Source organism: Miniopterus schreibersii (genome assembly GCF_964146895.1).
Source record: "Miniopterus schreibersii genome assembly, chromosome: 4".
Lineage (NCBI taxonomy): Eukaryota > Metazoa > Chordata > Mammalia > Chiroptera > Miniopteridae > Miniopterus > Miniopterus schreibersii.
In genome coordinates this window covers 82,551,851-82,565,295 of record NC_138105.1, presented here as the reverse complement: position 1 = coordinate 82,565,295, position 13,445 = coordinate 82,551,851, and the positions used below count along the sequence as shown (strand labels likewise).

General features: G+C 48.8%; 1 protein-coding gene across 6 annotated transcripts in view; it reads left to right on the top strand.

Moving 5' to 3' along the window:
• The window catches only part of TNIP1 (TNFAIP3 interacting protein 1), a 49,480-nt gene that overhangs the window by 29,748 nt on the left and 6,287 nt on the right, over window positions 1–13,445 (top strand). For all 6 annotated transcript variants that reach the window (XM_081136835.1, XM_081136837.1, XM_081136834.1 and 3 more), the window contains 6 exons: window positions 2,104–2,198; window positions 3,993–4,113; window positions 7,547–7,636; window positions 9,425–9,490; window positions 9,629–9,760; window positions 12,100–12,228. In XM_081136835.1, the coding sequence (XP_080992961.1) occupies window positions 2,104–2,198; window positions 3,993–4,113; window positions 7,547–7,636; window positions 9,425–9,490; window positions 9,629–9,760; window positions 12,100–12,228 (633 nt within the window). The remainder of the gene's footprint in view (window positions 1–2,103; window positions 2,199–3,992; window positions 4,114–7,546; window positions 7,637–9,424; window positions 9,491–9,628; window positions 9,761–12,099; window positions 12,229–13,445) is intronic.

Sequence of the window (13,445 nt, the reverse complement as noted above, 5' to 3'; positions counted from 1 at the left end):
TGAGCTCTGTTAGCCCCTTTGGTGGAACGTGATGACCTTTCTTCATTAGCTGCTTTGTGCCCAGGTCATTTTCCCAAAAACTTAGAGGAAACCACTCTCTAGCCTAGAAGGGTAGACAGCACGTCCTTGCCTTCCCTTAGTGGCCAGGAGCAGGACGTTCTGTTCCCTGGAGGCCCCACCCAGGGCCGTGGCATCCTGGATCTTTTCCCCGCCTGCGGGTATAGGCACATTAATCCGGTTCCTCTTCATTCATTCATTGATTTGTTTCTTGGTTCACTGGACAAACATTTTCAAGGTCAGGTATGACGCAAGGCCTCTGCTAGGCATTGGAACCAATAACAGTAGTTTTCTGTTCTCTCTGCCTCAGACCCCTCGTGTCTGACCATCCCTCAGTTCCAAGCTTTGATGCCTTCCCAAGTCTCTCCTGTGAAACAAACAACACTGAAATCCCTCAAGATAACAAAACTTTTCCCTCATTCCGTGTGGCAGGGACTTGTTTCTGCTCCACAGTAACTTAGTGGCCCCTTTATCTCTTGCCCTTTGGAACATGAGGCAGACACAGGGAAAAAGAGACCAGAGAGTGTGCATGGGCCAGTCCAGGACGGACACTTAGCACTTCCACTCATCTTTCCTTGGCCAGAACTAGTCACATAATCGCAGCAAGTCTGGGGGAAATGGAAATGGAAGGGGGTGGGTGGAATGTCTGCTAAATTCCAGAGTCTCTGCCCTTAGCCCAGCTCACAGCCATTATTATCTCCCTTCTCTGCTCTTTCATCAGGCTTGGGGGAGGTTGGTGGGGGAGAGATCAGGTTAGGGCCTGCCAGGTGGAGTTTAATCCCCCTCATGGTTCTTAACAGCTGTACAACCTCATGCAAATTAATTCACCTGTGTTATTCTACTTTTAAAATAGACATGAATTATGTAGCTTTGGGGACACTGGGGCTCCGATGAGGCAGTGAGTGGAAGAGCACCCAGCCATGTACTTGGGGCAGTTAGGTGCTCACTAAGTATTTGTTGAATGATTGAGTACTTAATACTGACACAGCTCGTCACCGTTGCTATTCGACACCTTCTTCCCCTCCCATCTGTGATGCCTTGAGTCTGGCTGTTCATCTTACGTGCCCCCACCTCTCAGTGCTCAGAACACAAGTCCTCAGGTATCATCAACTGATTTACAGTTCACAAGGTGCTTGCCCTCTCTTGGTCTTGTTTGTCCTCATAGCAATCCTACAAAGGAGGCAGACAAGGAACCATTTCCCACATTTTATAGGGGAGGGAACTGTGTCTCAGAGGCGAAGGAAGCCTGAGCCACACCTGAGGGATCAGTGAGGTCTTGACCAAATACTCCGTCTTCCTGACCTGCCAGTTGACCACACTGGAAGCCTTGCCCTCTTTCCAAATCAACTAAGCTCATGGGGCTCCTAGGTCTCAGTTCTTCACTTGTTCGTTCATTCATTCAGTTGGCCATTCAGTCCTGTGTTCCTTGAACAGAGTTAAGTGTCAGCCTGTGCTAGGTGCTGAGCTGGGGCTGGGGATCTGGCAGTGGACAAGAGAATGGGGAGCGGGTCCCAGCCCTCTGGTTGCTCACAGACTAGTGGAGGGGGAGTAGAAATTGGATATTAAGAAAATAAGGACACAAATGGTTCTTTAGTTCTAATTGTCACACGTTACTGAGAGTGGGGGCTCTGAGTGAGGATAATGGAGATGATCTAACTCACTGAGATATAGAAGTCTGGCTGACTTGAAGCAGGAGTAGAAATCAGGGGAAGGCCTGTGGAGAAGAGCTTTCTAGAGTGTTCTAGGATGTGGGAGCAGCAGTGAAGGAGGGGGAATGGAGCTCTCTGCTTTGGAGAACCAGAAGGCCCTTTGGCTGATTCTTGGTTGGGCATCTTCATGGTGGGCTCTGGAGGATGCATAAAGGAGCCTGGATGGGCTTAGTGGCTTGGCCGTCAGCTGTGCTGGGAGGGGTTGGCTCAGGCCATGCAAAGGGATAGTGTGTAGAGACCTGGTAGCTGTAGCCCCTGTCCTGTCTTCCAACATCAACCTGCATTAGAAATGCACCCCTCCCCTTCCCTTGCCCTCATCTACTTCTCTGCCCTGCAGACCCTGTGTGAGCAGCTTCGGAAGGAGAATGAGACCCTAAAGGCCAAACTGGACAAGGGCCTGGAACAGCGAGATCAGGCTGCTGAGAGGCTACGGTAAGTCCAGGCTCCTCAGAGCAGGGGTGAGGAGTTGGATGGCCAGGAGGAGGGGGTTGGTGAATGGCGCTGATTTCTGGGCTGAGGGCTCTGAGGCTTTGGATGTCGCTTGGTTCTTCTTGGGTACCTTGGGGAGTGTCTGTTTATAAAATGCCTTGAGAACTTCAAAAGAAGGTCTGTACAAATTGCACTTCTATCTTGGGAACTTGTCCCTAAGCTTTGCCTGTTAGCTGCTGGCTGGATGTAGAGAGAGGGCTCAGGACTGTGCTGCCGCCTGCTGGTCATCAGTGTGTTCGGCTCTGTTTTCCTGAGAACAGTCAGGGCTCCCTCATCTGGGCTACTGGGTCACGGATTTAATTATGCATCAGGATCACTGAGGGACAGGCAAGGCATACAAGTTTACACTCCCACCCCTCCCTCCCTCTGCCAAGATTCTGAGTCCGTGGGTCTGAGGCAAGACCTAGGCATCTGTGTTTTCCAAAGGGCCCTGTGATTATGATGTAGGTTAGCTCAGGATCTCATTTGAGAAACACTGATCTTGACTGTCAGAACTCGAAGGGCCCTTTGATATCACAAGGGCTAAACCTTTACCTCTTCATGCAGAGGGAGGCTGAGGCCCAGCGAGAGGCATTGAGGTCCAGATAGAGTAATGTGTAACCACTGAGCCACTGTGCCATTTTGAATCTGCATATATTTATTTACTTCCAAGCAATTGGAGTTTTTTGTTTTTCTAAAAAGTATGTTTTTATTTCTTTGAGGGGGGAGGGAGAGGGGTAGAGAGATAGAAGTATCGATGAGAGAGAAACACCGATTGACTGCCTTCTGCGTGCTCCCTACTAGGGATTGAGCCCACAACCTGGTTGTGTGCCCTGACCAGGAATCGAACCAATGACCTCTTGATTCATGGGTTGATGCTCAGCCACTGAGCCACACTGGCTGGCAGCAGTTAGAGTTTTATAGCTATAATAACTCCATCCATGGATCCAAAAATCCAGGCTGGGGGAAAAACTCAGGACTAGAAGGCAAAAGTACAAGTCCCGGCTGTGTGACCTTGGAAAAGCCACTTTGTTTTTCTATCATTATGTGGAAACTCAGCTGGCAAACAGAACATAAATATTTCCCATATTTCAGTCACACCTGAATCTGCATCTCTGCTTTCATTATGTCCTGTATCATCTACCTTATTATTTACTGATGTTTTGACTTAAAATTATTATAAAGAAAGCTTTCACTAGGGTAAGTGGAAGACAGCATTATTTCTAATAAATAGAAGATAACTCTAACAATAAATGCAATGAAAATTGGAGGATGTTCATTGATTCTGGCTAAGTACCATTGCCCACTGAAGGCTCTGAGCCTGAAGCCTGCTCTCTCTTAGAACAAGGGAGCCTGGCAAGTACTGGAAAGGTGCTCAAGATGTATTAACATCAGACTGAGACTTTTTCCATGCTTTACACAGCAAGTTTGAACATAATAGGAAAGAATGTACCTTTGTCACTAGGGTGTGGTCCAGGGTTATTTAATGCAGGTTTGAATGCATCCTGAAGATCCCATGACTACAGGCATCCAACAGTTGGGGAAACCCTGCTATTGATGATTTGCGACTTCTAGGGAAGCCCACAGATTGCCACAGTAGCTTAAGGATGTCCTTTTGGTTCCACCCAAGGACAGGTTTCAGAGTCATGCCTTACAGCCCAGGAGTCAGCTGAAACTCAGATGAGAAATAGGTCTGAGGCCCCCAGCCTCCTTAACCCAGGGCCAGCAATGTGACTTCTGTGTTTGCCTCCGACCCAGGGAGGAAAACATGGAGCTCAAGAAGTTGTTGATGAGCAGCAGCAAAGAGGGTGTCTGTGGGCTGCCCGGCTCGCCAAAGATGGAAGGCACAGGCAAGAAGGGAGTGGCTGGACAGCTGCAGGTATGTGGTCAGAAACTCCTTCCACAGCATCCTGATTGCCGGTGCCCACCCTCTGTTGCCACCTCCAATGGCAGTGAGCTCACTGCCTCCTGCTGCAGCCAGTTCCACTCTTCAAAGGTTCTAATTGTTAGATAGTTTTCTTTAGCTTGGCCTGACAATCCACCTCCGTGGAGCTTCCACCGCTCAATGCTTGTTCTGTCTTCAGCCACATGGAGCATCCATTCCCTGCAACACACTCAGGCTGCAGGCCATGACTGGCTCTGTGGCCCCCACAAACCCTCTCTTCTCCAGGCTGCATAGCTCCAGTTCCTCCAGCCATTGCTCATAGAAGGTGGTCTCGAGTCCTTGGCTCAGTGTGAGCGCATTCCCTAAAAACATCCCAGTTTGTCAAGCTCTCTCTTTTTTTAAAAAAATACGTCTTTATTGATTTCAGAGAGAGAAAGGAGAGGAAGAGAGAGCAATAGAAACATCAATGATGAGAGGAGTCATTGATCGCCTGCCTCCTGCACACCCCCTACTAGGGATCGAGCCTACAACCTGGGCATGTGCCCTGACCAGGAATCTAACCGAGACCTCCTGGATCCTAGGTCAATGCTCAACTGCTGAGCCACGCCGGCCAGGTGTCAAGGTCTCTCTTACAGGGTGGCTCCTAAACGTCAATTTAACATCTCAGATATTCCTGGCAGAATCAGGGTGTTAGCCCCCTGCAAGCTTCTCAGGGGACTCTGCTAAGCTCCTGTGATAGCACCCTGGAGCCTCTGACAAGGAGAGAGGAGGGCATGGCCTGGTAATGCCACCAGGCCAGCCCACTTCACTTGCTCCCTTCCCACTGCTGCTCTAGCACTGGTTCACATCCATCACATCCAGTCTCCAAGCAGGACCTGGCTCTCTCCTCCCTTGCCCGGCCTGTGCCCCACCCTCCCCAGCACTGAGTCTTAGCTTCTTACTAACACACTTTTCCCCGTTTAATGGGATTAATGGCTACACCGCAAGCCCCACACCTATGTAATAGTAATTATCCTAATAACTTAATTACTTCTTACTGTAGAGTTTACTCAAGACTCACAAATCTGTTGTCCTATTTGGACCTCTTCTGCCCCTGTAAGGTAGGCAGGGTCAGGACTATTACTCCATTACCCAGCCCTCCCTGGAAGCTGGAAAGGGTGACCTTCCAGAGGCCATGTGTCATCACTAATCAAGCTTCCTACACCACTAGCTGTCAGGCAGATCTGGGGTGGGGCAGGGAGCCATGCTGAGAAGTGGCCATCTCACTTCCATTTACCCCTTCTGTCTGAGCCTGCCTTGTCTGTCCTTTCATGGAAGTGCTTTGGGGACTCTCCTGATCTCCTCTGGGTTCTCGGGATTCTCTGTGCAGGCCTCTCTACTTTTCCAAAGCCCTTTAATACCAGCTCATCTCAGTTGACTCCCCAGAAGGCCAGATGTTCTTGCTGCCTGCCCAGAGGAAGGCCCTGTGGGAGGCATATGTATGGGCAGTGGGGAAGCCTGTGTCCTGGATTCCTGTGTGAGTTGAAAGCTGGTGCCACCTTGGACAAGTTACATATATTCTCTGGCCTCAGTTTCCTCCTCTGCATAATGGAGATATTAACACCTATCTCAGAGGGCAGTTGGAGGGCTCGGTGATGTGATACCTATAGAGTAGGTTTAGTGATTGGCACGTGGTCAACAGTGAATGTTAGCTGTTGCTTTTAATGGCAGATTTGGTGCCAGCAGCTAGGTAGTCTGACTCCTCTCTTCTTTGTGGAGGTTAAGAGTGTACCCTCTGCAAGCCTGGTACCCCTTCTAGAGTCAGGCTCATCTCATCTTTCTCAGAGGAGGTGGGGGTCCCTGGAGGGCTTCCCCAGCCTGCTCCCTTTTCTCCAGGTTCTATGGTGTGCTTACAGACCTTAGCCTGCAGGGGGCACTTGAGCCTTCCAAGTTCTGCTCTCAGGGCTCACCCAAGCCTGTAAGTCCTATAAAACCATAGTTCAGTGATCAAAACTAGAAAATGAACTATGAACTAAATTCAGACTTTACAGATTTCACCAGTTTTTCACTCATGTTCTTCATCTGTACTGTGATCAATTCTAGATGCCACATTGTATTTAGTTGTCACAACTCTTTTGCCTCCTCTAATCTGTGATGGGTCCCAGTGGTTCCTTGTCTGACACTTTGGGGTTATACTGGCCAGTTATTGTGTAGTATGTCCCTCAGTTTGGGTTTATTGGATGTTTTCTCACGATTGGATTGAGGTTATGGATTTGGGCAAGAACACCGCAGGAATGACGTCATGCTCTTATTGCATCACGTCAAGGGTATACGATGTCAGTGTGTCTTATTACTGTCAACCTTGATCACATGGCTAATGGGGTGTCTGTCAGCATTCTCCATATAAAGTGACTAATTTTTCTTTGTAATTAATAAATACTGATTTTTGAGGAGAAATTTGGAGGCTGTGCAAATGTCCTGTTTCTCCTCACACGTTCGCTCACTGATTTAGGTATCCATTGGTGAATCACACTGCAGTGATTATGAAAGCTGTAGTATTATAATGACAACTTTGTATTTTCCCTCATTCCTTCTATAGTCACTAATTGGAATTCTTGTATAAGGAAGAGTTGTCCCTTCTCCCCATTTATTTAGTTATTCAGCTATTTTTTTCTACCAGTATGGACTCAAGGATATTTATTTATTCTTTGGGTTATAATCCAACACTATCAAGATTTATTTTCTTGTTCACCTTGTTCCAGCTTGGCCATAGGAAGCTCTTTCAAGTTGTCTCTTATGCCCATTTGACATGCCATTATTATTATTATCATTATTATTTTTGAGCACTTCCTTACTTTCTGGCACCATGAGATGCTCCAGACTCAATCCTGGCCCCAGTGCTGGAATTACTTGTCTAAGGGTCCTGTTCCTTTTTGTTGGAGAATGGTATTTAGAAACCAAGATCTGGGCCCTAGGTATGCTCATTGCTATTGGAGTGTCACTGCTTTAGGCTTTTTCAGAGGACAGAGCTAGCCTAGGAAATATGTATACATGTACTAATCACACATACACACACATCTTTATTTTTGTATCTTCTTAAAAACATTTAAAAATAATCATTTTATAAAACACTAAAAAATATATCTTTTGCCTTCCAGGCCAGAGGATTTTGGGCTGACATGGCGGAGAAACAGTTGGCAGTACCTTAGAGATAGAGCCTGAGCTGGGAAAGAAGTGGCCACTGTGGGTCAGGGAGGGGCAGTAATGGTCTCAGTAGACTTCCAGAAGGGGTTTAGTCATGGCCGGGATGCATAGCAGTGTCCTGGTTCGGTAGGAGGGTAGAGCAGTAGGAGACAGATGTCTGGGTGAGGGGCCTTAGAGGAGCTCTGAGCGATGAGAGAATTGTTATTTGAGGATTTGCTAAAGGTCCTTCTGTGTTTCTCCCCAGGCTAGTGCGACAGCAGGTAAGGTCCCAGAGGTGGGAGCCTTGGGTGCAGCTGAGAAGAAAGTGAAGATCCTGGAGCAGCAGCGCACAGAGGTAGGTGGCCTCCTGGAACCCACAGGACAAAGGCCCTCTGTGGCCCCCTTGGCTCTGGCTAGTCCTTGGTCACCGTGGTGAGTGGCCACGGTGATCACTGAACTATCTGCCCATTGGAGAAACCTACTGGACTCTTTTTTTATTAATCTTCACCCAAGGATATGTTTTCATTGATTTTTAGAAAGAGAAGAAGGGAGGGAGAGCGAGGGAAACATCAGTGTGAGAGAGAGATATCTGTAGGTTGCCACCCATACACGCCCCAACTGGGGATCAAACCCACCACCTAGATATATGCCCTGACCAGGAATTGAACCTGCAACCTTTTGGTGTACAGGATGATGCTCCAACCAACTGAGCCGCCCAGGCAGGGCTGTCCTGGACTCTTGTCTCTTAGTCAGTTCCCTAGCCCACAAGGGTCACTCTGAGGAGGTGGCATTTGGAGCACAGCCTAAAATTGCTGGCGGGGGAGGGGTAGTTTAGGAAGGCTAAACCCTGAATGATGGAAAGAGGTTGCGATAAGGTTGGGTGAGTTTCAGCCTCAGGAATGGGGAGCCTGGGGTTCATCTGTCACCTCACAGCTGGTTTAGGGAGGGACTATCATAGAAGGAGAGATAAGGTGTCTTCTTGTGCACTGCTTCTAACCAGCTGAGAGTCCTCAGAAGTTGAGGTTATTTCCTTGTGTCTCATGCTTGCTCCTCTCCCATCTCCCACCCCGAGGCCAGTATTTCCAGGTAGAGCCCAGTCCTCTTTGTTTTCTTAGCCCCTCCTCTACCCTGTCTGCCTCCCTGGCCTCCAGCACATTTGGAAGTCAGGTTCCATTAGCCTTTTGCTTACATTTATTTTAGTTTTCTGTTTGCATTGCGGTAGGGTATTTTTTTCTGATTATAAAATTAATACAATGTTCATTATAAAAAGATTGAGACTCTCACCTCCTAGAGATAACCACAGTTAGTAACAATTTATTACGTATTCTTTGTTTTTTTTTTCTATGTACTTACTAATGTATAATCTGTTTCTTAAATTAGCAGAAAAAAAATATACATAGTGCACTGCAAATTTCTTTTTCCATTTTTTCTTTAAAATAAACTATATCTTCAAGGCTATATATAGTATATTCCTTTAATTCCGAGTACTTGTTATTCTGTTTCTGAAATTGGGATACCCTTTCCTATTATTTTATTTATTTAATGATGTAAGGTTGTTTTTTGTCCCTGAGGAATTGTTATATTGAGAGTATGACAAATAAGCAGTGTCGTCTTAAACTGAGGCAGTGTTTTAGGTTTGCTGAATGGTGCTCGAGTTCTGATTATTCTGTAATTTCTGTAACCCATCTCCTATGTCTAGGTTGGCCTCTAGATTTTTTTTTTGTAATACAAACATTGTTGAGATGATCAGTGATATAAATATATTTTTATGTGCAAGTGTTTCTTTTGGCTATTTTTTTAAGAGTGGAATTATTGGGTTAGAGAGAATGAGAACTTAGAATTTTTATACATAGTCCCAAACTGCCCTCTAAATGGGTGTGTGTTACATAATTCTACACCAGACTTATATACTGTTTTTGTGTCTTTGTGTTAGTCTCACTGCCCTAACAAGGATAAAATGTGACATGTGCTAAAGGGGAATCTCTTTGATGAGCGTTGAGTTACTGAGAAGTAAGGGACTGAGGTGGCGTCTGTGGCCAGCGTTTGCACACACTGCGCGCATCCTTGGGAAGCTGGTGTGCATGGAGTTGGCTCTGTGGTCCTCCTGTGCTTATCCCCCGCTAACCCCCATCTCTCCCCACAGCTGCTTGACGTGAACAAGCAATGGGACCAGCATTTCCGGTCCATGAAGCAGCAGTACGAGCAGAAGGTAGTGTGGGAGTTATGGGAAGTCAAGGCCGAGCCCAGGCTCTGGGCTGCTGTCAGCACATCCCCACTGTCCTGCTGAGGAGCTTTGAACTTTGGCTGGTCATGCTCAAGCACCCCCTCTCTCTGCCTCTGAACCCAGATCACTGAGCTGCGCCAGAAGCTGGCAGACCTACAGAAGCAGGTGACTGACCTGGAAGCTGAGCGGGAGCAGAAGCAGCGAGACTTTGACCGCAAGCTTCTCCTGGCCAAGTCCAAGATTGAAATGGAGGAGGCAAGTGTGACTGCTGGGCCCTGCTGGTTCAGCTCCGAGGTCTGCTTCTCCCTCCCCAGTGGAGTAAACAAGCTGGGGCAGGAGTTGGGAGACCTGGGGATTCCAGCTCCGGCTCTGGTGCTAAAGGGTTATGTGGCCATAGGCAAAAGCACTTTCCTTCCCCTTGCCCCAGTTTCCCATCTGAAAATTGGGAAGAGTGGATTCACTATTGCTTTTCATATTTTCTTATTTTCCAGCAGAAGAACTTTTTGTTCAGTTAGAATCTTATGGACTAGGGAAGCACAGAATATAAAAGAGAGAAGCCGGCCAGCTCTGGTGCTCTTGATGGGGGTGCGGAGCTGTTGCATGTTTAGAGTTGTGATGGCTGTTGGTTGGGGACACAGCTTCTTTATTCACTCATCTAGTCATTGCTCAGCAGAGCATACACTTGGCACTGTACTGGGCGCAGAGACTCAGAGGTGAACAGTCCAGTCCCACCTTTGATGGGGAAGAGACGCTAAATTACTGATTACAGAAGCAAATAAGCAGAAGTGTGTTAAGTACCACACAGGAGAAGTTACCAGGACCAGGGAAGGGGCAGAGAGAGGAACCAGATTCAGTCTGTGGGGCCAGGAATACGTCCCCTGAAGAAGTAGCATCTGATCTGTCATGTGTGTGACTGATCCCAGCCAAGGCCCTTCAGGATCCTGTTACAGCCTAAAGAGGAAAGGCCGTTTGACCCCCCCAGGCTCCTGGGAGATTTTATTTATGTCGCAATGTCTTCCCTTTCATGGGAACTGGGCCCAGGCTGTTATTGCTTAGCTTCAAAGTGGACATATTCAACACATATTGCATTTCAGAGTTCCCTCTCATCAGCATGTAACACCCAGGGGCCTTATCTGAGCTGTCATCCTGTCTCAGTGATGGCGCCTTCCCTTGAAGATGAGCATTAGGGAGGACACTGCCTGCCTTTTCTCTTGAGTGCAGTCACATCTTGTGACTATCAGCCAGATCCCTGGGTCTTTCGGCCCTTCCCTTGGCTCACATCACAATAGGTGGACAAGTCCCTGGATCTGACAGCACCTCCCTCTCAGCTGGGGGAAGGTGGGATGTTTCAAGACAAAGGGTGGCCCTGTAGATAAGGACACATGGCAGTAGAAGCCATGCTAATCCTGGAGCCTCTTTAGCAGGAGTCCAGAACAGCTCCCACCAGTGCTGACCACGGCTGCCCTCAGCAATCTCTGGCTGCCCACCCCAATTTTAAACACTTTCTGTGACTTTCAGGGTAGAGAGAGCTCTGGAATTGAGAGACCTGAGCTCTAGCCCTAGCTCACTGTGTAGCCTGGGAGAAGTCACCTCCCCTCTCTGCACAGTCATTTCCCATCATATAAAGGTGCTAGGACTTTATGCTCTCTAAGGGCCAATCCAGCTGGGCCCTCTGCAGTGAAGAAGCCGTGACTGTTCCATTGTGGGTGTGGGAGCCGTGCTTCCACCTTGAAGCCTTCCCTGCTTTCTTAGCTGTAGTGCTCTCTCTTAATCTCACATTCCTGTTTCTCTGTGGAGGAACACTTTCTGCCTTCTGCTGCATTTATTTATTTGAGTGTCATCTCTCCTCTAAGTTCAGAGACTGGTGGTTTCTTACTTTCTGTGTGTCACAGAAGATCCCTATGCAAATCTGGCAGAAACTGTGGCTTTTCTCCCTAGAAAATTGCACAGACAAAATTTTGCATTCAGTTTTGGGCCTCACGGATCTCCTGGAGCCCATGTGTGACTCACGTTAAGAACTCCTTGCCCTGGCCAGTGTGACTCAGTGATTAGAACATCGGCCCACGCACCAAAAGGTCTCAGATTTGATTCCCAGTCAAGGCCACGTGCCTGGGTTGCAGGTTTGATCCCTGGCTCCGGTCAGGGTGCTGCAAGAGGCAACCAATCAGTGTGTCTCTCTCACATCGATGTTTGTCTCTTCCCCCTCCCCTTCTACTCTCTCTAAAAATCAGTGGAAAACAATATCCTCAGGTGAGGATTAACAACAACAACAAAAGAATTCCTTACCTAGAGCAGATAGGTAAGCTTAGACCAGAGAGGGCTGTGACAGTGCCCCAGGTCTCAGCTTGCTGGTAGAGGAGCTGGTAGAGAACCCAGGGTCTTTCACTCAACCAGACACCTCTTTGAGGACAAGACCACATGGGCATTACTGCCCTGACCCCAGGTGCCTCGCATGGTGCATTGTGTGTGAGCCCGGGAGGGCTGCTTAGTGAGAACAAGAGAGGAGGCATGCCTGCGTGAGGTGGGGCAGGCAGCGCAGGGAGTCCCAGCCTCCTGGGGAGGCTTCCTGCTTACCAGCCCTGTGCTCCCTGCAGACCGACAAGGAGCAGCTATCAGCAGAGGCCAAGGACCTGCGCCAGAAGGTCAAGCACCTGCAGGACCAGCTGAGCCCACTGACCCGGCAGCGGGATTACCAGGAAAAGGAGATCCAGCGGCTGAACAAGGTGAGTACCTTGGCCCTAGTCTCTTGGGCAAGCAGAGCTTCCCTGAGCCCAGCTGCAACACCCACCCCGTCACCAGTGCCCCCGACCCTCAGCTCAGGAGGGGCCAGTCTGGGTCAGCGTGCTGGCGCTGAGGGCCTCGGTGCCGCCCGCCCTGAGGTTCCCCCGCTGCCTTTTCCTCCTCTCACACTGAGTGGCCAGCCCTGGAACGAGCCTGTGCTTGCTTCCCCTCCATGCCCTTGGACGTGCTGTTTCCTCACTCAGTGCCACCATGCTCATTGTTGCGGTTCAGTGAGGCCTTCCCCTAGTCTCGTTTAGGTCACTGTTCTATATACCTAGAGTACCAGCGACTTCTTTCACACCCCTTCGTGCATTTTCTTGTGATTACTTATTTAACATCCTGTCTCCTCATGCAGTGGTGGGGCATGTACCCCCAGCGCCTGGCACAGTGCCTGGCACCAAGCATGTGTTCAGGGAATACTTGCTGACAGGAGTGAATGAGCACAGGCCCAAGGGTTCCCGCCCTTGTGAAATGGGATCCAAGGAGACAAGGCACCTAGGGTGGGCTAGGTAAAGCAGAAACCCTCTCCTCTGAGCCAAGGCAAGTAGCAGTGGCTGGACCTTCTGGGCCTACATGCTGCCATCTGAATCCTGGTTAGACTCATTCTAGCCCTGCCTACCTTCCAGTGCAAGGTTAGAGGAACATACTGACAGAGAGAGCTTTGAGAGTAAACTTTTCTGAAGGCCTGGAGGAGTTGTTGAGTTTGGGCCAGCTCTTTCTTTCTGTTTGGTTTTGGTTTTTGAAAAGCATTGATTATGCTGAGTCTGGGGTCCTTGGGACTTGATCTTAGAGAAAATAATGACTTGTCCCAAGGTGGGGAGTTTGGGGTTGAAATCCAAGCAGGATACTGTATGTACGTGGTGCTGGTCACAGAGGTCGCCCAGGCAGGATCACTGCCCCCCAGGTTTCCCTGGCATAGCTGGGGACAGAGACACGGGTGTGGATGACTGATGTGAGGCTCTCCCTGTCCCTGGACTTCAATCTTCCCACTTGAAAAATGGGGCAGATGGAGTAGAAGGGTGAAAGGGAGCTTCAGCCTCCCCTTGCAGCATCCTGGATTGACTCTTGGCTCAGCTGTTTCCTTGTGTTTGTTGGGGAGTCAAGGAGACCAAATGGGGGCCCCAGTCCAAGTTGGGGAAGGTTTCCTTTATCTTTGTGC